This window comes from Notolepis coatsorum (assembly GCF_963971535.1).
Source record: "Notolepis coatsorum genome assembly, chromosome: 4".
Classification (NCBI taxonomy): Eukaryota; Metazoa; Chordata; class Actinopteri; order Aulopiformes; family Paralepididae; genus Notolepis; species Notolepis coatsorum.
The window spans coordinates 149693525-149719331 of record NC_140168.1 but is presented as its reverse complement, the minus strand read 5'-3'; the positions used below and the strand labels follow the sequence as shown (position 1 = coordinate 149719331).

The 25807-nt window shown below is 43.6% G+C and overlaps 1 protein-coding gene across 1 annotated transcript in view; it reads right to left on the bottom strand.

The window, feature by feature from the left end:
• The window catches only part of zmynd11 (zinc finger, MYND-type containing 11), a 162261-nt gene that overhangs the window by 80255 nt on the left and 56199 nt on the right, over positions 1-25807 (bottom strand). Inside the window, exons 8-11 of the mRNA XM_084313668.1 lie at positions 24662-24749; positions 23377-23432; positions 16778-16855; positions 10739-10857 (exon numbers count right to left, since the gene is read on the bottom strand). Coding sequence (XP_084169794.1) covers positions 10739-10857; positions 16778-16855; positions 23377-23432; positions 24662-24749 — 341 coding nt within the window. The remainder of the gene's footprint in view (positions 1-10738; positions 10858-16777; positions 16856-23376; positions 23433-24661; positions 24750-25807) is intronic.

Here is a 25807-nt window from a genome sequence, read left to right as displayed (position 1 = left end):
GAAAACTTTGTGTGGCCTACAATCAGCAGGTGGAGATTGACACGATGGTGAAGACCATGTAGCGCTCGCCACGCTAAGTACCACAACATGTACTTGTTCTTGTTTTGGCCACTGCAGTTGTCACAGTGAAGGTCAACATCTGTCTCCCCAAGACCATGGTCTTTGAAGAAGTGGTGCAGGTAGCTTATGACGGCGTTGCTACCTTTGCTGGACTCCATCCCCTCATCCACCAAATAGTTGACTTGCCGTGGAATCGCCTCACAGCAAACACAGAATATGCTGCACACCTGGACAAGAGGCAGGGGAACTATGTGAGAATGCTATTCATCGACTACAGCTCGGCATTCAATACCATAGTCCCCTCCATACTCATAGCCAAGCTCAGGGACCTGGGCTTGGGCTATGACCTCTGCCAGTGGGTCTTGGACTTCCTGACTGGCAGACCCCAGGTGGTGAGAGCAGGCAACTGCACCTCCTCATCCATCACCCTCAACATAGGGGCCCCCCAGGGCTGTGTTCTGAGTCCCCTCCTCTACTCCCTGTACACACACGACTGTGTGGCTCAGCGGAGTAGCAATACAATCATCAAATTTGCTGACGACACAGTGGTGGTGGGCCTGATCTCTGCCAACGACGAGAGGGCCTACCTGGAAGAGGTCAAGGTCCTGGCGGGATGGTGCCAGGAAAACAGCCTCTCCCTGAACGTCAGCAAAACAAAGGAGATGATTGTGGACTTCAGGAGGTCGGGGGTCAAGGACTACAGCCCCCTCAGCATCGACGGGGCACCGGTTGAGAGAGTCAACAGCTTTAAGTACCTCAGAGCCTACATATCCGAGGACTTGACATGGACCACACACATTGACAGTGTTGTGAAGAAGGCACGACAACGCCTCTACTTCCTCAGGCGCCTAAGGAAGTTCCAAGTCAGCCAGAAGATCCTTAAGAACTTCTACTCATGTACAATAGAGAGCATCTTGACCGGCAACATCACCTCCTGGTTTGGGAATAGCACTGCACAAGACCGAAGCAGACTACAAAGAGTGACACGTTCAGCCGAACGCACAATTGGAGGGGGGCTCCCCACCCTCCAGAACATTTACTACAAGCGTTGCAAGGGCAAGGCTAAGAGAATCATTAAAGACTCCAGTCACCCGAACAACTGCCTCTTTGAACTGCTGCGGTCAGGCAAGCGATACCGGAGTCTCAAGGCGAGCACAGAAAGACTCAGAAGAAGCTTCTATCCCCAGGCCATCAGGCTGCTAAACGAACAATGAATGAACACTACACAACAACAACCACCAAACGCACATAGCACACACATCCACACGCACACACTCACTTTAAACAAACACACTGTAGCACCCACTCCACACACTTTATAGCACACACCCACTTTAAACAAACACACTGTAGCACCCACTCCCCACACTTTATATTTATGGATGAAGGATTGCACTACAACTCGTACACCTTACTGTAAATTGTACCTAAAATTGTACCTCATCCCATTTCTGCTTTGCACTAGATAGTACTGTACATTAGTACACTGCATAGTATTGTGTATTGTATATTATATGGTAACTCAGAACATTGTACATATTGTACGTACACTCGGTATAGGTTCCGGCACTCTAGCTCGTCACACTACATAGCGATCGATTGCCAATAACTCGATAAACAACATGATTTGGACGTATATACCATTATACAAGCTGGAGATGGACCGGGTAATAATATATCCCATAATGATAAAATTTCTACTCGACGATGATCGCCCAACGGCGTGCTTTTATCAACATTTGACCCACATTAGATGATTGGTATAACGCTGCCCACGGAATTATAAACGCCCCCTCGCCCATCCGGTCAACATCAGATGACGTGTAGTAACTTCTAGAAGTACGTCTAGTTGGAATTTTTTATATCGCGCTGATTGCCATCAAACTGTATTTCATCATCAATATAATGCATTTGGGGCTATATATCACGTTCTGGAGAAAGCTGCAGAAAGAGATGAAAACATACTTATACATTAGACTAGAGTTGTTCCGATACCGATACCAGTATCGGAAAAGCCGCCGATACTGGCTAAAATGCTGGTATCGGTATCGGCGAGTACCCTCTAATGCTGCGCTCCGATACCATATGACGTAATTTATCAACAACACTGTGGTCTGTTGAGTAAGCATTATAAAACAAACGGGTGCTTAATCGATTAAAGTGTCAATGCCATTTGTCATTTTAACAGCAGATACTTTCTTAAATGTCATCGTCCCGACAGAGCGGTGTTGACGGGGAGCTCATGGGTTCGCTTGGTGGCTGGTGTTATTAGCATTGAACAGCTAACCGAAAGCTAGCTTTAACATTACCTTGGCTAAAGTTGGGGCTATTCATATAATCCAGCAATAATGGCTGCAGACCTGCAAGCAAAGTACAGCAAGTTGGCAAAGGAGTATTCGTTAAATCACAATGTCACCAGTAACGTTACAGTCTTTTCATATACCGGCAGCTCATGCTATGCTAACTTAGCTCATGTTGACGTCGTCATTGAGACCACCTCGCGTACACAATTAATGACATGTTGCAGACAGCCATATCGGTGACAATGTTTAGCTTTTAGTGCCAAATGATAAGAGTCTGAGGCGGAGTCTCAAAAGAGAATGTTGAATATTTATTGTGCAAAAATCACAACAGATCCGACTGCTACTGAAACGGAGCCTTGTAGACAGACTGAGTAGGGTATATCTGCAGAGCCAGTGGGTAGCGAGTGCAGCAACGTATAATGTCCGTGTGGATCATTGGAGTAGGGTATATCTGCAGTGCTGAAGCCCCATACTCATTGATTAATGATACTAATACAAATCTATACAATCACCTGTTGTTGAATAAATACCATTACTTTCTAGTTATTACTAAAAAACAGTATATATAAAACAGTATTTGTTAAAAAAAAATTATATTTATAAAAATTTTATATAATATTTTTTTATTTTTATTTTTTTTATATATGTATGCACTGGTATCGGATAAGTATCGGTATCGGCCGATACCCAAAGCTTAGGTATCGGAATCGGATCGGAAAGGAAAAAATGGTATCGGAACATCTCTACATTAGACCATACTTTACTATGAATATGTGAATGAAAAAGTTTAACGTTGCTACACAATGAACAATACATATAGGACTTTGAATGGGCCCTAATAATGGCAATGTAGCAATAGAATTTAAAAAGTTATAGCCATGCAAAGAAGGGGACTTTCTCTATAGACAAATAGAGCCGGCAACCTACGGTTGATAATGAATTTAACCCATGGCAGCCAAAGTGTTAACACCTCTTAAGTACCAGTACTTGCTACCCGGACAGGCCGCACAGCGCGCGCGTGTAGTTTTTCTCCTCACGAGAGAAAATTTGTGGAACTATTATAACAATAATTACCTCATTTACAAGTTGTATTTAAGTTTGCAAATAAGGGCAAATAAGGGAACACATTAATGACAATTCAAATATGTAAAAAAAAATCAAGATTTCGATTTTTTGGATTTTCTGAACAGCAAGACATTTTCTTCATTTCAGAGCACCTCCCCCTTGCGAATCAAATCGGGGTTGGTCACGTCGAGTCACATATGTGTACTTATGCACGCTATAGAAGCAAGCTGAGAAATCGATTCTCTTATTTCCTCAACAGCACACACATATACACATACGGGACACGCTGTTATCTCAGTGAAGACAGCTCCGATTATCCTAGAACTGGTAACATAGACTCTAGGGGTGGACGGTATGGTCTAAAATTTATATCACAGTATAATTTGAAGCATAGACGGTAACGGTATATATCACGGTATCAGTGTTTCCGTTAGAATAATTTTGTTTGCCTGATAGGCAGGCTATATAAAGAATGACATCCTCAAGGCATGTAGATTTATAATATTTTAACTTAAAACTAGGCTACTTTTGCGTATAAAGTCATTATATTCCAAATAAAATAAGTCCCGAGTCCGTGCTGCTCCCATTGCAAACAGCCGGGCTGGATGCTGGATTTTGCTAGAAGCATATGTAGCTGCAGAGCCGCAGAGCCAGCGGCGCTTTCAGGTCTGGTCACAGCTTTCAGCCGTTGGGTGGGGGGGCGCTGTTGAGCGGACCTGACCTGAAAGCGCCGCTGGCTCTGCGGCTCTGCAGCTGCATGCTATTCGCAAATCCACTGCTGCCGCCGTCCTCCCGGCTCCCGCTGCAGCCGTCGTTATCATAACACTACACGCATATCATAATGTTTACAGCAAACTGTAGTTGATCACCAGGTATGTTTTATTAACGTAGAATAATTCATATAAGAAAAACGATAGGGACATCTCTTACCTTTCTCCACTGGTTAAAAATGCCAGGAACTGAAATTGAAACTTGCTGTGTGCTGCGGTGATATGTGTTTATTATGAAATGACAATTGCGTGTTGACACGCCCACTGCGCGAAGCCTCCTAAATAACTTTTTCCAGTTTGCACATATCTATTATCTATGACTAATTCTATCTATTTTTAGGGGCAAATGCGATTGAAATAGTCGCGCTGTGGTTACATGACGTCATTGCTATTTTAGAGCTGCTCTACCGGTTACACGGTATAGTCAAAATCCATACCGTAGAGCAAATTAATACCGTTTATACCGTCCACCCCTAATAGACTCCTTACCTTAGATCAGATGTTCTCCAAAAAGATTATTCCAAATCCTGATCGCCATTCCAAATATCGATCGCGTTTATTGATTGACTATTGGCTGCTGTAAATATATATTCCAGGGTGCTTTCCATCTTGCAATCACTTCCCTCTTGATCAGACGGCTCGCCAGCATAGTGGAGCCAGTAGCCCCCCCCCCACAGATCCACCAGTCTAATTGAATGGCCTGCAGTTACACAGGGATTGACGATAGGGGGCGGTATTTTCCCATCGGAGCTCCTAGAGGGGCTGCTGTACCAACGGGAGACTCGGTTGATGAAATATGAATTCAGATCGCGAATAAAAAAATCAAACGACAATTTGCGTCGTCGGCACTCAACGGGGCATGAAATGACGACATAACACGTCGCTGTCACTCAAAGTGTTAACCTGGCCATCTATAAAACATCATGCGAAAACTGTGAAACAAATGTCCTACTCCCCTAAAGAAAGAAATACATAGCAAACATGACTCAGTTATGCAATAGTGCTGCTGCTTTTTATTTTGTTAAAATCTTTTAGTTAATAAGACTAAAAGACTACAATATGACTACAACGATTTCATGATGGCTTCCTGTCCTCGCGGGAAGTGCGTCGGATACCTAACTTAACGTAAAATTTTCAACAACAACAGATTGCTGCTAATTAAACACTTCATGGAAACGGAGTAACGTTAACGTTATGTCGAGTTCATACGTGTAGTGTAGTATGAACTCGACATGACGTTAACGTTACTCCGTTTCCAGTGTTGCTGGATGGTACACTCTGTTAGCTCCGTAGCTAAAGAGCGCTTCAGCACGGAGCCACAGACGGGCACCTCCCTTAAGTACCCGTGTATGTGTGAGTGTGAGCGGCTCGCGACAAGTGTGTGTAATGTAGGGCTGCAACGATTAGTCGACATAATCAACGACGTCGATCATAAAAAATCGCCGACAGGGAATTTTTGCGTCGATGCGTCGTATAAAAAAATCAGAGACGCAAATGTTCATTTGTAACTGCAATGCACTACAGGAAGTGCTGGGGGCAGTATCGTTTCCATTGTCTGACTGCATTCTGTAGTAACGGCCCGGGTAAGAAAAAGAAAGAATGCACCCCGGAGCTTCGGAACATGGGTACGTTTTGGATAGTTAGTAGGGGTGGAACGGTTCACAAAATGGACGGTTCGGTTCGTATCACGGTTTTGGGGTCACAGTTTTCGGTTTGGTTCGATATACGTTGTTTTTTATTAAAAAAAAATCACTCAAATCTAAACATGCTTCTCATTTATTACATTTAAAAAAAATAAGGTTTACATTTACAGTGTTAACAGCCTTAAATAATGTTTGGCACACAAAGACCAAACTGACTGAAAAATATAGGCTACATTTGTCAAAGTATTAACTTAGTTCAAACAAACAATATGCTCAGCCAGCACTAGACTTTCCTTTAATATAAACACAAAAAAAACAATGTCAACAATGTTTAAATTCCCTGATTGTCAGTTCTTAACACATTAACTGCCACGCTTCTATCCATCAATGTATGATCACTGCCACCAGTCTAAGCCTATGGAGATGTTCACCTTCTTTGCAGGGCTAAATTGTATTGCTAAATTGACATTACTATGGCCCATTCAACATCGATTATCTATCGTTCAGGATGTAGGAACGTTATACTTTTTCATTCATATATTCATACGAAAATATAAGTATGTTTTAATCGTTTTCTGCAGTAATTCCTAGAACGCTAGTTATAGGCCTAAACGCATAATATAGATTATCGATTGCAGTTTATTCGCGATACACGCTATATAAAAAAATCCAACTGAATACGATCCTAAACGTTGACTCATCATGCGCGGATGAAAGGAGGGGGGGGGTTGTTTATAATTCCGTGATCGTCAGTAAATGCTTTATGTAGTATGGGTGATATATTGATCAGAGCGGTTTGCATTGAAAAGAATAAAAAAATCAAGCTGAAAGTAACGTTCCTGTCCTCTTACCGTTCGCCGATGAGACTGGAGGAAAAAGATCCCACTTATTTGACGTCGATCGACTAGATCCATTTCCGGTTTGTATGGCGCAATAAACGCCCAAATCATTATCGATTATTGAGTTATGGCAGCGATCCATATACACGGATGTTTGTCTAGAGTCCCGCAACAATATGTGACTGCCGGACGGATTTCCGAGATGCACCAAGATCACCAGAGATCAATTTCCGGTTGTAACTCGCCCGATCATCCACCAGGCGGCGGTATTGAAGCGTTGCACGGTTGTGCCGAGTCCCACTCTCTCAGCAGAGGCTGGGTGGCGGAATTATGAATACCATGGCAAAAAAATTAAATATGATCTCAATAACGTTGTACGCCGTGGATTGGCGGAATTCGCATGATCAGCAAACCCGTCGTAAGCCATTTATGGCGGTGGATGTGTTAAAGGGGAGATGAAGCATTGAACAATATGAGCCTAGTTTGTTTGTTGTGTACCTTGGGTAAGACAGGGTCCTATAATCAAATGTGAAATCCTGCTTATTTGTCTGAAAACTCAAATGTAATTTCCCTGTTTTCGCCATGGGCGGCGCCATTTTAGATGGTGACGTCACGGTGTTGGTTTGGTCTGGCTCCTGGTTTACACTGCTGGTTAGCTGCCTAGTAAACATGGAGTGTCTTGAAGGTCAGTCAGTAAATGCAACGTTGCCTACCAAACGGGACCGCGGTGGTTCTTTTTGTATTGCTCCCGGCTGTTCAAACAAATTTTACCGCGTGAAAGAGAGAGGAAAGTTGGTTCATTTCCACAAACTACCAGTGAAAAAAACAGTGTTGTTGGCACGTTGGCTGGCTGCACTCAAGCGACGCGATCAGCCTGTTGGACAGGGAATGAAGATCTGCAGCGAACACTTCATTGCCTCGGATTATGTTGTTGAGGGTGGGAGGTTTGTCCAGAAGACCACTAATCAGCTGAAGCCCGATGCGGTTCCCTCCGTCTTCGACAGACAGACCGGCCCAGGCAGTTCAACCAGCGTCGCGGAGCATTTAGCATACTGGCTACCTAGCTAAGATTGATACATTTTGCAATAAAGTTGAACAATGCCGGCACGTAGCCCCTTTCGTGACTGTGATGCAAGGCTTGCATCAGTCACGAAAGGGGCTAGCCGGCACGTAGCTTTAGTGCGATCCACCCGTCTTTGTCCATTACTGTCGTTAACTGGGAATCCGAAATTATCCCAAACGGGAGACTTGAATGTTGTGGGAGCATCTTCTAGCTCTGGCTGGTCAGTTAGTATTGCACCCGCCATACTAAGGCTAATATGCTATGCTGAATTACAGCTATCATTCAGTGTAGCTGTGTGGGATGAACAAACGACACCCGGTTAGTTGTGCATGTTATATTAGGGTCGGGGGGATTTAAGTTCTGCAAAAAAAGGTTCCGTACCAACTCAACTAATTACGTAATCCACCACAGTTGCACTCAATATTTAAATAATGTTAGTCTAAATAAATGTAGATACATAATAATTTCAAGCAGAAAACGAATCTTTCCATTAAGAACTGACAATCAGGGAATTTAAACATGGTTGACATTGTTTTTTTGTGTTTATATTATAGAAAGGAAAGTCTAGTGCTGGCTGAGCATATTGTTTGTTTGCACTAAGTTAATACTTTGACAAATGTAGCCTATATTTTTCATTTTTCAATGTCTTTGTGTGCCAAACATTATTTAAGGCTGTTAACACTGTAAATGTAAACCTTATTTTTTTTTTAAATGTAATAAATGAGAAGCATGTTTAGATTTGAGTGATTTTTTTTTAATAAAAAACAACGTATATCGAACCAAACCGAAAACTGTGACCCCAAAACCGTGATACGAACCGAACCGTCCATTTTGTGAACCGTTCCACCCCTACTAACTATCCAAAACGTTATTTAAGGCTGTAAACACTGTAAACCTTTTTATATATATATATATATATATAAACCGAACCGTCCATTTTGTGAACCATCCCACACCTACCGTTTATCATAAAAATTCAGTGCCCCCGAAATACAAAAAAAAGCCCCCGAAAATCAATTAAGGGGGGCAAAAAAAGCCCTTGAAAAAAAATGTTAATTTCTAACCCTGAACGTAACGTTAGCTAAACAACAGCGCCAAGCTTACAACGTTGCTGCTTTTATATACACATATACTCAATGTGGCAGTGTGTGTCACAATCTTACTTAGCTAGTCAGTCTGCAAAAACACGACACTGTGCTAACGTGAGCCGTCTGTAGCCTAGTCAGCCAAGTTCCAACTAGCTTTCCCATGGTTTAACGTTAATGGCATTATGCAGTACATCATCTAAAATAAAGTTTCACACATACTCCTCTCACACAGCAAACAAAAGACCTAGAAGTCTGTCTGATCCGTCATCCTCCTCTCCTCTCGCCCTACAGCTGTTCCAAGTCACCCTCCTGGACCAAGTTACAGCCCCATCAGCCGCGGTGCTGGGGGCAGATGCTGCTACTTATTTTCTTTCTTTGTTTACATTTAAACACTTGCACTTTCATTTGTATTATTTAATTTATTTATTTTGTTATGATCGATTGTTGTATTGTATTTTGTTATTCAAATACATTTTGATTTAAGCAAGTTCCAAATTCAAATGTGTCATGAGTCATTATTTTAATTTGCTATGGGATCATGTTAAATTAACTGTTAACAGTTTGAGTGCCAGCCATTAACATTGGAAACCCTGTTGAATGCCAGAACCCACTTCAATGATAGCGTTGTGAACGCATAAATTATGGCTATGTGTCTAATCTGCCTGTCGTTTATCAATAACTTGTTTGCAGTCAACATTGTCGAAATGGATTGTTTTTTTATCGGTTCATTTTCGTTTTATAGCATTTTGAAAAGCCCTCGTTTTCAAGGAAAATATATAGATTTCGTGATAAACTGCATTTACTGGAATATTCTAGCATACACAAAAACGGAAATTTTTCGGCCTATTTATGAATAGTTTTCAAATAAACGCTAGATTATCGATAGTATATGTGTACTTATGCACGCTATAGAGGCGGGCTGAAAAATCGATTCTCGCATTTCCTGATCAGCGATCACCGCGCACACACACACGCATAGGGCAAAAGCTTATATCTCCGTGAAAAAAGCTCTGATTATCCTAAGACTGGTAAAATAAATTCCTTACCCGAGATCAGATGTTATCCAAAAAGATTATTCCAATTCCTGATCGCCATTCCAAATATCGATCACACTTATTGATTACAGTGTTGGTACTGTAAATACATAATCCACGCTGTTCTGATGGCCGGCGATCACTTGGTCTCTTCAGTTGGCTTGACGGAAAAGTAAAATGAGCAAACTGACCACTCCCCCTGCATCAGTCTAAACTAATGGGGTGCAGTTACACAGGGAGAGGCGATAGGGGGCGGTATCTTCCCAATTGAGCTCAGAGAGACTCTGCAGCACTAACCCGAGGCTCGATTGATTAAATATGAATTCAAATCGCCAAAAAAAAAAAGGCAAACAAACGCTATATAGCGTCGGGGGCACTCAAAGGTCGGCATGGACTAACGACAAAAAGCGTCCGTGGCACTCAATGTGTTAAGGCAGAGGGACTGGACAACAGGGTGACATTCACAGGTGTGCAGACTTGAGCATGTGAGGTAAAACATGCACTGGAGCCCGGAAAAGGAGCCGCGCCCACAGGAAACAGAGATGGAGGGTGTGACAAAAATAATCGTTGATTAGTCGACTAATCGAAAAAATAAGACAGATTAGTCGACTACCAAAATAATCGTTAGTTGCAGCCCTAGTGTAATGGCTCGCTGCGGCTCGCTTCTCGTGCAGACAGAAAGAGGAGAGATAGTTCGCAATGTTTAAATTCCTCGAAAAAAAAAAAAAACTCATAATAATAATAATTTCTCGAGTATCGATAGCAGTACCGATAACGTCGGAGCTTATCAATACTCCATTTTTTTCTAGTTTAGTACCGGTTCGCGTTTAGAACCGGGGTCCGGGGGGCATCCCTAGTCTCAGCCTTACTAACCTCTGGTGCTGGTGTCCAAAGAAGCGCACATCCACCTGGTTGTCCTCCCGCTGCAGTACCTTGGCCGGCCAGTAGCCGAAGCCCTTCATCTTGGCCCACACCACCTCATGGCCGGGGCTCTGGAGGACACAAACACACGCAGGTTGTCGCTCAACTGGTGCCGACTCAACATTCAGACACAAAGGAAGGCCTTATTATATACAAATAGACCTCCTGTTCACTGTAAAGTGCCACGTTTTGATATATTGAGCTTTAAAATGTTCACATCCTAATAACTCAAGTTACATTTTTTGGAACTCACAACACACAACCTAAAACCCCTCCCTACCTCTCTCACAAACCGTTCCTACAACAATTGTTTTATGTTGCATGATCATGTATACATTTATTATATGAGCGGCACGGTGGTGTAGTGGTTAACACTGTCGCCTCACAGCAAGAAGGTCCAGAGTTCGATTCCCGCTTGGGGACCAGGTTTCCATGATGCCAGTTACCCAGGTGGGGTAACTCCCAGGCCCTTCCGTGTGGAGTTTGCATGTTCTGCCCGTGCTCGCAAGGGTTTCCCCCCCGATAAGATAAACCCAATGGAAAAACATGCACAACAACAGATCGCTAACGCTGTGGCGTCCTTGACGAAGACGGGCAGGAGCACTTGGATTGGTCCCCGGGCGCTGCCCTCGCCGACTCCCGGCTGCCCTTGGGGGGAAGGACGACGGGATGCGTGTATCCTTTCGGCAACAAACGTTTCCTTCCGCTGATTGGCCAGCGATCTACGCTCGTTTCGCCCCTACGCCGGTAGCGCGCATGCACATTTAGTTTTTGCCCCCACACGCCCACACACGCAGGTTTTAATAATAATAATAATGCAGGTTTTGCCGCCACGCCGGTAGATAATAATACTTAGAATAATAATACTTAGACAAACGCACGCAATTGGCACAAGTGTAAATTATGCATTAGTCACTCAGTTTTAACATCGACGCACTTAGCTCAACTCGTTCGCCAGCTTGCTGTGGAGCCTATGGTCACAAGTTCGAATCACTCTTAGTTCAATTCTTTTATTTTTTTTTACGTTTAATTAACCCTTTCTTCGCCAAGAACGTGTTACGACGTCATTCTCCGCCATGCGTAATCTGCCAATGACGTCGTACAGAGTCTTTGAGATCAATATTTCAAAAATCTGTCATGGCAATCATATTTCACCCACGGAGACTTGACGGGTGCTGTAGAGCTCCTCTCAACCCTCCAACGGTTCAAGACCGCCATCTGGTGGCCGATCGGCGAATTGCCAAAACCGGAAGTGAGCGGCCGGAAGTGGTGCTCACCCATATTTCGTCCGGCCACTCGCTATCGCTCCCGGGGCTCCATCTCGACACACTGGATAATCGATCGGTTGCCCTAACTCAATAAACAATGTTATTTGGACGTATATAGTATTATACAACATGGAAATGGATCGCATATATCAACATCCCATAATAGCGATCTTTCTGCTCCACGCTGATCACCCAACGGTCAGAGGAAGCAGATGAGGCATGACGTTTAGGACCTTGTACAATTGAAATTTTTTATCTGACGTCAATCGGTATCAAACTACATTTGATGATCTAATATATGTATTTATGGCTATAACTCACATTCTATGGAATGCTGCAGAAAACGATAAAAACATATTTATACTTTAGACCGTATTTTCGTATGAACCTGTGAATGAAAAAGTAGAACGTTGCTACATCCTAAACGATAGATACTTGATGTTGAATGGGCCATAGTAATGTCAATTTAGCAATACAATTTAAAAAGTTATAGCCCTGCAAAGAAGGGGAACATCTCCATAGACTTACAGTGGTGGTAGAGAGGTGATTAAGATCAGAATAATCCCTGGCAGATAAAGGGTTAATTTATCATCTCTCTATATTAACGTAACTAGCTATTCATATCAATCGAAATAACGTTCATCTCTCTATATTAACGTAACTAGCTATTCATATCAATTGAAATAACGTATTGTATTGTTTTCATCTCTCTATATATTAACGTGATTCCATCAACACATAGGTATTTAGATCACAGGCTGGTCATGCATAATCTCACCCACCAGACTCTTCTACCGAATTGACTAGGTTGCGCAAGTCAATCAATAGATTACACTTATTGTAGGCCTAACACTCACCTACTCATTCTGTTGTGACACAACATGACATGTTAGGGTTGTCACCTTCCGTGATCGCGTTTGAACCAATGTGTAAAAAATCGGTTTTAGATTAGGCTGTAAAAATCATCAATTTATTGCCATCATGGACCAATAACAGAACAGATTGACAGGTGGTGACAAAGCACAAGACTGGGCATTTATTTAAAAAACATACATACCCTAACCACATAACAGATATTTAACATATATCCACTCTTGAACAATGAAAAACTCCTAATAGCTAGTTACGTTAATATAGAGATGATAAATTAATTAAACGTAAAAAGAAAAAAGAAAAAAATTAACTAAGAGTGATTCGAACTTGTGACCATAGGCTCCACAGCAAGCTGGCGAACGAGTTGAGCTAAGTGCGTCGATGTTAAAACTGAGTGACGAATGCATAATTTACACTTGTGCCAATTACGTGCGTTTGTCTAAGTATTATTATTCTAAGTATTATTATTATTATTATCTACCGGCATGGTGGCAAAACCTGCATTATTATTATTATTATTAAAACCTGCGTGTGTGGGCGCAAAAACAAAATGCGCGCGCTACCGGCGTAGGGGCGAAACGAGCGTAGATCGCTGGCCAATCAGAGCAACGCGGAAGGAAACGTTTGTTGCCGAAAGGATACACGCCGACGGGATGGGTTAATCGCAGAGACGAATCGCATCTGCGATCCTACAAAGACAATGCATGCGTGTGTGTTCCGGTGTGTGTGTGTGCTAACCGTGTGTGTGCTAAACGCTAAACATTGAGGATAATTGCATGCCAATTAAAGACCTCTGAACAGGTCCTGCATTATTATTATTATTATTATTATTATTATTATTATTATTATTATTATTATTATTATTATTATTATTATTATTATTATTATTATTATTATTATTATATTTTTTTACGTTTAAATATCAACATGGCCATCCTCAGTAAATACCATCAAACTCCTGACCTCATCTAGTCTGGGACGCGAATGCACACACACACAGAGAAAGGGAGAATGGTTATAGCAGACTTAATGATTTTTGAATATTTCAGCTAATGAAGTTAAATGTTTATCATCAACTATCCAGTTAGTTTTTATAGTGTAACGTTTTGTTACTTAAAATCATTGAACGTAGAGAGGGAGAGAGAGACTGGCTCAGCCTGCCCCCCCCCCCCCCCTTCCCCCACTATTAAAACTCTGTTCCGCTGTTTTCTCTGTGCTTGTGAGCAGGTATTTACGGTGACGTGGGCATACACGAATGGCAAGGATGCAAAGCATGTTAGACTCATCATTGCGCAAAAAAAAAACAGGGACTTATTTCGGGTCGCAAAATGTGACCAAATAGGCGCACTGGGAGCCCTGCTATAACGTCTTCACACACAGGCGTTTCACGCGCTGTTGTTTTCTGTTGGTCTGCTTTTACATCTCGCATGATCTCTCACGAATCCAGCTGCCGGAGCTGCGCTTGTGCATAAATGAGACTTGCCACAGGATTTTCAAAATAAGAGTATCGCTATGAACCAACCTTTTTACATTGCATCGATCCTATGGCTCATTGATAATTAGATCGATATATCCATCTGGATCGATGTAACGTCCCACCCCTATACATGACTATCATACATAGATATATGGGTAGACTAGTTTGAGGTAGGTAGTTATGACATAAATGGAGTATAGGCAAGAGATCAGAGTTCGTACAGTTTGGGTAACAGAGCCTAGAGCACTGGTCACCAACCCGTCGATCGCGATCGACTGGTCGATCTTTGAGACTTTCCCTGTAGATCTTTCCCTAAAAGAAAAAATAAATAAATAATTTTTAGATCTTTCCCTGAGAGTCCACATTACAGTTCTACTTTTGTTTTTATGTGAACAGTGATGCTGCATAAGATGACTGCACTTAGCACTGACTGAGAAAGTACATATTACAGTTCTACTTTGACAAACATATTTACAATTAGCATTTTATAATGTTAATAATATGAGAGTCCACATTACAGTTCTACTTTTGTTTTGATGTGAAAAGTGATGCTGCATAAGATGACTGCACTTAGGACTGACTGAGAAAGTACACATTACAGTTCTACTTTATAAAATGCTAATTGTAAATATGTTTGTCAATGTTAATAATATGAAAGTCCACATTACAGTTCTACTTTTGTTTTGATGTGAAAAGTGATGCTGCATAAGATGACTGCACTTAGCACTGACTGAGAAAGTACATATTACAGTTCTCCTTTATAAAATGCTAATTGTAAATATGTTTGGCAATGTTAATAATATGAGAAAGTCCACATTACAGTTCTACTTTTGTTTTGATGTGAAAAGTGATGCTGCATAAGATGACTGCACTTAGCACTGCCTGAGAAAGTACATATTACAGTTCTACTTTGACGTTTTAATGTTGGACCAAAGCATTGCATGTAATTAGAATACAGGCAAATAAAAGTCATTTAGTTTAAAGTAAAATCTTGGCTGTCTTTTTCTCTCAACGCTTCAATAGGTAGATCTTGGCGATGGGGTTCAGAGTTTATATGGTATGAGTGGCGCTTTCGTCGTGGTACAGAGTTCAGAGAGATGCCCGCTGAGGGGAAGAAGCTGTTCCTGAACTTGCATGACTTGGAACATATATTCCCATAGTGCCCCCCCCAGAGGGAAAGAGGGCAAACAGTCCGTGATTTGGGGTGAGAGGTGTCACGATGCTGGGTGCTCAGACACCGTTTGTGTTGAATAGTCTCAATTGACTCCCATTCATGAGTCCCACTTCAACCCTTCAAACCTCATCTAATTATTATTATTTGGCTGCCAGGTCACTCAGGTCTGGCAGCCAAAACCTCCTCGCCCTCCCACGCACCAGGCTGTCGACGATTTTTTTTACTGTTCCTATGTTTTTTTCTTTATTCATTTTAAATGTTTTTATGTTTTAAACCTTTTTATTCTTATGTTATTTTAATGTTTTCACGTTTTAAACCTTTTATTTTATTTTCCTTTTGCTGTGAAGCACCTTGAGATCTCACTGAGTTTAAAGTGTGCTATAATATAAATGAAATGTATTATTATTATTAAAAGACTTCTTGTATGAATTCACACTTGAATAATGGTTACATTGGGACTATGTAGCATTCACACCCAAAATTATTTGTAATTCTTTTTAGTTTAGTCTCAAGATAATTTAATTAATCTATGTTTACTATATAAAGGCAGTTGGATTGGTGGATCGCTATGTCAATCAACGTTTTGTAAACTGTCAATTGCATTATGGTGGCAGCCTAAGTACCTGTACACCTGAAATGGATTCCTTGCAATCTCAAGATTAAAAGGTTAAAAGAATGAACCCGCTACAGACGGTGATGTTAATGTTGATCCACTGGCTTATCATTAGGCTTCAGAGAGTTGGAAGTAGGCCATGTTAACCAAGGTCAGGGCTGAGGACGAGGTCAGAGGTCAGGGCTGAGGACGAGGAATAATTCACATTTTAGATCAATGACACTTTTTTTTTGGTTTAAGTTTGAGGTATAAATGATGTTAGAAATAGGCCTACCAATAAATAAATTTGCATTTGTAAATAAAATAAAATAAATTGACATCATGTAAACAAGACATTTTAAAAGTGTGTAAATATATACCTACCTTGTTTTATTCAATGTGTTAGTATTACCGGTACATTCTGTTCAGCTTTGCTGTACGTATTTTCTTTATAAAAACGAGATTTGATCTGGGGATGGGTCATCTTATAATCAATCAGGGTCTCGTTATATTCAGACCAATAAGGTACAACATCTGATGAGAACAAAACAGTAACATGATCCAAAGCAAGAGAAGCCCCAGGCTGCAGGGACTGAGGGTAACTCACACAGGGGTAACAGAACCAGTCGTCAGGACGGGCGTTGGACAGGTAGAAACAGTTCTTGCACAGCAGTAACTCGTTCAACTGAAGTAGAGGGAGGAATGGCGAGGCGAGGAGGTAGAGGCAAGGAGAGAGGAGGTGAAAAGGGGAAGAGAAGAGAAGACGGTGCATGACCAGATGTTTTGTGTTCACGGTACAAATCATGCAAGGGTGGCATCTCAGTTTTGATATGTAGATACCAGTCTAATGTGTAGATACCAGGGCTGTCAAGACACAAGTCTTTTAATGTGTAAATCACATAATAAGCTGTGATTTACGCAAAAAAACAGGAGTCACCGGAGTCTTTAATAACAATGAATACGTGTTGTGAATAAATCTGTTCTGATGTCAAATTACTTAGTCTGCAGAGGGCTGCTTCGGACCATCTCTGCTAACAGCTAGCTAGCATAAGTAGCAAACCCATTACGGTTGCGTTAGCTGCACTCGACAGGCCTTCCCTATACCTGTACACTAACAGGCCTTCCCTATACCTGTACACTAGAAGCCTTCCCTATACCTGTACACTAGAAGCCTTCCCTATACCTGTACACTAACAGGCCTTCCCTATACCTGTACACTAACAGGCCTTCCCTATACCTGTACACTAGAAGCCTTCGCTATACCTGGACACTAACAGGCCTTCCCTATACCTGTACACTAACAGGCCTTCCCTATACCTGTACACTAGAAGCCTTCCCTATACCTGTACACTAACAGGCCTTCCCTATACCTGTACAATAACAGGCCTTCCCTATACCTGGACACTAACAGGCCTTCCCTATACCTGGACACTAACAGGCCTTCCCTATACCTGTACACTAACAGGCCTTCCCTATACCTGTACACTAGAAGCCTTCCCTATACCTGGACACTAACAGGCCTTCCCTATACCTGTACACTAGAAGCCTTCCCTATACCTGTACACTAACAGGCCTTCCCTATACCTGTACACTAACAGGCCTTCCCTATACCTGGACACTAACAGGCCTTCCCTATACCTGTACACTAAGGCGTCGGTTACACACAGGGTGTTTTCGTTTCGTTTTAAAGATCAGTTTCGCTTTCCAGAGCGCAACGTAGTGGCAGGCGAGTTAGACATTTGTTTTGCGACCTGAGCACTTTCGTTTAGTCAGAACGAGGCGTGGTCAGACCGCAACGGATCGCGTCTCGAATTCAGCACTGAGCATGCACGGGGAGGTAGTTACCTTGGATGTGCCAATACACTTCCTGCAAAAAAATCAACAAGCCACCATCTTTAAATGCCTCCGTGAGCCATTAGCCAATGTAGCTTTATTTTTCAGCAAAGAAAGTGCAATAAACAAAACGGATACATTCACTGTGTGTTCTGCCTCTCATTTGTTGATGAAACAAAACTAACATCAACACAATTGACCACCAAGAGTGGATAGTTTAGTCTCACAAAAAGATCGCCGATTTTGTTAGCTTACATGCTAACGCGATAGGGATGCGCCATTATAACAGTATAGCATTGTGGCTAGCAGCTAACGTTAGCTCACGTTACCTGTACACTAGAAGCCTTCCCTATACCTGTACACTAACAGGCCTTCCCTATACCAAGTTCAAGTTTCAAGTTTCAAGTTTCTTTAATAGTTGTCATACAGAAGTACAGAATACTTTTATACAAAATGCTTCTTACTGTTACGCTCCAGAGACTGTGCTAGACAAGATAAGTATGAAATAACATAGTATAGCATGTAAATTAGAAGTAAAAAATGAGGTCACAGTGTTCAGTATAGACATATGTACAATGTTCGATGGAATAGACGTTTGATGGAATAGACGTAACTGAGTTACCATATAATATACAATATACTATGCAGTGTACTAATATACAATACTATATAGTGCAAAGCAGAAATGGGATAAGGTACAATTTAGGTACAATTTACAGTAAGGTGTATGAGTTGTAGTGCAAATCCTTTATCAATAAATATAAAGTGTGTTTAGGTGATCTAAAGTGTGGAGAGTGGGTGCTGCATTGTGTTGTTTGTTTAAAGTGAGTGTGTGCGTGTGGATGTGTGTGCTGTGTGCATTTGGTGGTTGTTGTATAGTGTTTATTGTTCGTTGAGCAGCCTGATGGCCTGGGGATAGAAGCTTCTTCTGAGTCTTTCTGTGCTCGCCTTGAGACTCCGGTATCGCTTGCCTGACCGCAGCAGTTCAAAGAGGCAGTTGTTCGGGTGGCTGGAGTCCTTAATGATTCTCTTAGCCTTACCCCTGCACCGCTTGTTGTAAATGTTCTGGAGGGTGGGGAGCCCCCCTCCAATTGTGCGTTCGGCTGAACGTGTCACTCTTTGTAGTCTGCTTCGGTCTTGTGCAGTGCTATTCCCAAACCAGGAGGTGATGTTGCCAGTCAGGATGCTCTCTATTGTACATGAGTAGAAGTTCTTAAGGATCTTCTGACTGACTTGGAACTTCCTTAGGCGCCTGAGGAAGTAGAGGCGTTGTTGTGCCTTCTTTACAACACTGTCAATGTGTGTGGTCCATGTCAAGTCCTCGGATATGTGGGCTCCGAGGTACTTAAAGCTGTTCACTATCTCAACCGGTGCCCCGTTGATGCTGAGGGGGCTGTAGTCCTTGACCCCCGACCTCCTGAAGTCCACAATCATCTCCTTTGTTTTGCTGACGTTCAGGGAGAGGCTGTTTTCCTGGCACCATCCCGCCAGGACCTTGACCTCTTCCAGGTAGGCCCTCTCGTCGTTTGCAGAGATCAGGCCCACCACTACTGTGTCGTCAGCAAATTTGATGATTGTGTTGTTACTCCGCTGAGCCACACAGTCGTGTGTACAGGGAGTAGAGGAGGGGACTCAGAACACAGCCCTGGGGGGCCCCTATGTTGAGGGTGATGGATGAGGAGGTGCAGTTGCCTGCTCTCACCACCTGGGGTCTGCCCGTCAGGAAGTCCAAGACACACTGGCAGAGGTCATAGTTCAAGCCCAGGTCCCTGAGCTTGGCTATGAGTTTGGAGGGGACTATGGTATTGAATGCCGAGCTGTAGTCGATGAATAGCATTCTCACATAGTTCCCCTACCTCTTGTCCAGGTGTGATGCTGCTGTGTGCAGCACATGGGCTATGGCGTCCTCCGTGGACCTGTTGGGGCGGTATGCAAATTGCAGGGGGTCCAGGTTGATGGGGAGGGAGGAGCAGATGTGGCCCTTTACTAGCTTCTCAAAGCACTTCATGGCTATGGAGGCGAGAGCTACAGGGCGGTAGTCGTTGAGGCAAGCAGGCTTGGATTTTTTAGGTACAGGGATAATAGTGGACTTCTTCAGGCAGGTGGGGATGACAGCCTGTTCTAAGGACAGGTTAAATATGTCAGTGAAACCGGGGCCAGTTGGTCGGCACAGACTTTTAGGACGCGGCCGGGGATGCCGTCCGGTCCTGCTGCCTTCCTGATATTCACTTTTTTAAAGGTCCGCCTCACCTCATGCTCTGTTACCCTGAACACTGCGTCTCCATCAGCAGACCCCCCCCCCCCCCCCCCCATTGCCGTGGTTTGTGGGCTGGTGTTGTTATTACCAGCCTCAAACCTCGCATAAAAGGTATTGAGATAATTTGCTAAGGAGATGTCACTGCTCAGTTTGAGGGAGGTGCCTTTGTAGTCTGTCATCGTTTTGAGGCCCTGCCACATAGCTCTGGAGTCAGCCTGTTCAAACTGGAGTTCAATTTTATCCCTGTAGCGCCGTTTTGCCTCTATTACTGTCCTCCTTACGTTGTATCGCGCCACCTTGTGGTCATTCATGTTGCCTGCCACCAGGCCGTCGTTGTATGCTGTGGTGCGCGCTTTCAGAGCTTCACGGACGGATTTGTCTACCCAGGGTTTTTGATTTGGGTAAACTTTAATTGTGGTAGTGGGGATTGTTTCTTCCACCAAAGTACGAACAAAGTCCAGCACTGTCTCTGTGTAGACATTAATGTTATCTGTGTCACGGAATACACTCCAGTCTGTGCATTCAAGCGCAGCTTGGAGCGTCTCCTCTGACTCCACATCCCATTTCTGCACCTCTCGCGAGACTACCGGGACGCTCTTGATTCTTTGTTTATATTTTGGTGAAAGAAAGATGGCCGCGTGATCCGATTTTCCAAAGCCACTAGCAGAATGAGCCTTGTATCCACCCTTGAATTGCGTGTAACAGTGGTCTAAAATGTTACCGCCTCTGGTGTTGCAAGTCACATGCTGATAGAAGTCAGGCAAAACCTCTCAGATTGGACACTAACAGGTCTTCCCTATACCTGGACACTAACAGGTCTTCCCTATACCTGGACACTAACATGCCTTCCCTATACCTGGACACTAACAGGCCTTCCCTATACCTGTACACTAACAGGCCTTCCCTATAGCTGTACACTAGAAGCCTTCCCTATACCTGGACGCCTGATTGCTTTTACCAATGCGTTCGTGTTTCCGCGTCTCTGATTGGCCAAGTCATGTGACATGTACGCCCAATCGTGGGACCGCAAGTTTCTACACTGGTTAAGCTTAGGCGCTCTTTCGAAGTTGGTTAAGGTTAGAGTTTGTCTTAGAGCATGGCAATAGAACGCCTGCCCTGATTCCAAACTCTAACCAACTTCAAAAGAGTCGCCTAAGCTTAACCAGTGATAATCTAGGCGTTAGGTAGTTTGCAGGCTGTTCGACCCAGAAATAGGCGCAGAACTTGCCGTCCCACGATTGGCGCAAATGTCACATGACCTGGCCAATCAGAGCGCAAAACGGGAACACGAACGCATTGGTAAAAGCATAGACGGTACCTGGACACTAACAGGCCTTCCCTATACCTGTACACTAACAGGCCTTCCCTATACCTGTACACTAGAAGCCTTCCCTATACCTGTACACTAACAGGCCTTCCCTATACCTGTACACTAACAGGCCTTCCCTATACCTGTACACTAGAAGCCTTCCCTATACCTGTACACTAACAGGCCTTCCCTATACCTGTACACTAACAGGCCTTCCCTATACCTGTACACTAACAGGCCTTCCCTATACCTGTACACTAACAGGCCTTCCCTATACCTGTACACTAGAAGCCTTCCCTATACCTGTACACTAACAGGCCTTCCCTATACCTGTACACTAACAGGCCTTCCCTATACCTGTACACTAGAAGCCTTCCCTATACCTGTACACTAACAGGCCTTCCCTATACCTGTACACTAACAGGCCTTCCCTATACCTGTACACTAACAGGCCTTCCCTATACCTGTACACTAACAGGCCTTCCCTATACCTGTACACTAACAGGCCTTCCCTATACCTGTACACTAACAGGCCTTCCCTATACCTGTACACTAACAGGCCTTCCCTATACCTGGACACTAACAGGCCTTCCCTATACCTGTACACTAACAGGCCTTCCCTATACCTGTACACTAACAGGCCTTCCCTATACCTGTACACTAACAGGCCTTCCCTATACCTGTACACTAACAGGCCTTCCCTATACCTGTACACTAGAAGCCTTCCCTATACCTGTACACTAGAGGCCTTCCCTATACCTGTACACTAGAAGCCTTCCCTATACCTGTACACTAACAGGCCTTCCCTATACCTGTACACTAACAGGCCTTCCCTATACCTGTACACTAGAAGCCTTCCCTATACCTGTACACTAACAGGCCTTCCCTATACCTGGACACTAACAGGCCTTCCCTATACCTGTACACTAACAGGCCTTCCCTATACCTGTACACTAACAGGCCTTCCCTATACCTGTACACTAGAAGCCTTCGCTATACCTGGACGCCGGATTACTTTTACCAACCGATTTCCAGTTCCGCGTTCTGCGATCTGATTGGCCACTGACGTTTCTGGTCACGCCAATCGTGTGACGCCTGTTTCTATCGCCGGCTAAGCTTAGGCACTCTTTCGAAGTTGGTTAAGGTTAGAGTTTGTCTTAGAGCAGGGCGATAGAACACCAGCCCTGATTCCAAACTCTAACCTTAACCAACTTCGAAAGAGTCGCCTAAGCTTAACCAGTGATAAACTAGGCATTAGGTAGTTTGCAGCTGTTCGAGGCGGAAATGGGCGCGTCACGCGATTGGGCGCACATGTTACATGACCAGAAACGTCAGTGGCCAATCAGATCGCACCAAAACGTCAGTGGCCAATCAGATCGCGGAACTGGAAATCCGTTGGTAAAAAACTAGACGCTACCTGTACACTAACAGGCCTTCCCTATACCTGTACACTAGAGGCCTTCCCTATACCTGTACACTAGAAGCCTTCCCTATACCTGTACACTAACAGGCCTTCCCTATACCTGTACACTAACAGGCCTTCCCTATACCTGTACACTAGAGGCCTTCCCTATACCTGTACACTAGAGGCCTTCCCTATACCTGTACACTAACAGGCCTTCCCTATACCTGTACACTAACAGGCCTTCCCTATACCTGTACACTAGAGGCCTTCCCTATACCTGTACACTAGAGGCCTTCCCTATACCTGTACACTAGAAGCCTTCCCTATACCTGTACACTAACAGGCCTTCCCTATACCTGGACACTAGAAGACAATTCATCTTTAGGAGGAAGAGCGACGTACCTCATGGCATGTGTCACTGTAGAGCAACCGTGCAATCTCAGCCTGGTCACTGTGTACTGCAACCACCAGAAAAATATATATATCGTGTTAATGTCAGAAAATTAACAAGTTGATGTTGCTCTTTGATAAAATATAGTGTGTGTAATAACTACCTCAGTGTCTACAATTACTTCAGAGATATATTGGGTAGGGATATATATATATACAGATTTATTCAAACTTTATTTAAACTCAAAGATTCATCGAGGGAAAGCCCTCATTTTCAATGGCGTCAAGCATCAAACAAAACCAATACAATTATACAATACAAAGTATAATAAGTGCAATCATAGTTTGTATATACATATACACTTATATGCCATGATAAAACAGGGTATTGTATCTGAGAATTTCCCCAATACTAAAATCGAATAAATCTTTTAACATAAAGATGTTTGAAAAATTCTATCTGACTCAGTTTCATCCAGTGACCAAACTAAGGATTTTTTTGGGCGTACTTTTCCAAGCACTATTTCTTATTTTCAAGGATGTCACTCGAAGGTTACAATTCACTTTTAAATGCTGTTTTTTTTAAGCATCTTCTTGGCCTGCTTGCCAGCTAGAGCAAGCTAGAGCATCACACGCAAAGAAATGAGGAAAAGCAGTTGGAGCGAGCGAGACAGCGACTCGTCTGTTTTATTAATAAAACAGATAAAAAAAATAACAATTTCTTGATTCAGAACAATTTGATCATGGATGAACAAAACATTCAATGCGAATGGTTGATTTGAATTTCAAGGACTTTTTAAGCACCTTGTTAAAAAATGGGCTGTTTAAGGAATTCCAGGCCTTGCATTTTTCTTGTAACAAATCAAGCACTTTAAGCACTTCAAGGACCTTGTGCGAACCGCGATAACCACACCAATAAAAACTACAATAAAAGGTTCACTTTTGATTTGGACCATTTCAAAACAAACTTACGTGTGAAACGCCCCCTTAACCCTTTCACTGCCACACTACAGAAGGTTAACCCTTTACTATCACACTACCGACGGTAACCATTGGTAGTGTGATAGTAAAGGGTTAACCTTCTGTAGTGTTGCAGTGAAAGGGTTAACCTGCTGTTGTGCGGCAGTGAAAGGGTTAACCTTCTGTGTATTGTCGCAGTGAAAGGGTTAAATGTTTGGTAGGGCGGCAGTGAAAGGGGTAAGACGTCCCCACTGTGGGCTAAGCGGGAGGGAAGCTGCTGTAGATCAAGACGTGTGCAGACACTGTGTCAAGACACTTATTTAAAACACATACCCACCTCCAAACAAAATGGCTGTGTTGTGAACTATCAGCTGGGCGTCTGCCTTGAACTCATCAAAACTCTTGTACTTCCCTTCTGTCAAGTTCTGAAACACAGAGAGAGTGGGGAGAGAGAGTGAGAGAGGAGTGAGAGAGGAGAGGAGTGAGAGAGGAGTGGAGTGAGAGAAGAGTGGAGAGAGAGAGGAGTGGAGAGGGAGAGAGAGATGAGTGGAGAGGGAGAGAGAGAGAGGGGAGTGAGAGAGGGAGAGTGAGAGAGGGGAGTGAGTGAAGAGTGAAGAGAGAGAGGAGTGGAGAGGGAGAGAGATGAGTGGAGAGAGGGAGAGAGAGATATGAGTGGAGAGGGAGAGTGAGAGAGGAGTGGGGAGAGAGAGATGAGTGGAGAGGGGGAGAGAGAGATGAGTGGAGAGGGGGAGAGAGAGATGAGTGGAGAGGGAGAGAGAGAGATGAGTGGAGAGGGAGAGTGAGAGGAGTGGATAGGGATAGGGAGAGGGAGAGAGAGAGAGAGAGAGAGAGAGAGAGAGAGAGGAGTGGGGAGAGGGAGAGAGAGATGAGTGGAGAGAGATGAGTGGAGGGAGAGGAGTGGAGAGAGAGAGATGAGTGGAGAGTGGGAGAGAGGAGTGGGGGGAGAGAGGAGTGGGGGGAGAGAGGAGTGGGGAGAGAGAGAGAGAGGAGTGGAGATTTAGAGAGAAGGAGAGAAAAGAGGGGGGAGAGCACAAAGAAGTCTATTCATATGCTGGGCAGAGGTGCGTGTGTGTACGTGTGTGTATATGTGTGTGTGTGTATATATGTGTGTGTGTGTGTGTGTGTGTGTGTGTGTGTGTGTGTGTGTGTGTGTGTGTGTGTGTGTGTGTGTGTGTGTGTGTGTGTGTGTGTGTGTGATGCTCGAGTAGTCACAGAAAACGGTACAGGGGGCCCGGAGAGGGCAGGGTACAACACACACTAGTATATTGGCCATACAAATAGCATAAAACCACACACACAGGGGGCCAGGGCCAGTGGCTTGGCAGTTTTCCGGCCTATTTGGCAGAACCATGACACGATGCACCAGTGACCACAGCCTAGCGGCGACCTCACTGACCCCGGCGCTGGGAGAGGGGGAAATACTCCCTACCCCCCCCCCCCCACCCCCAGACACAACCACCCA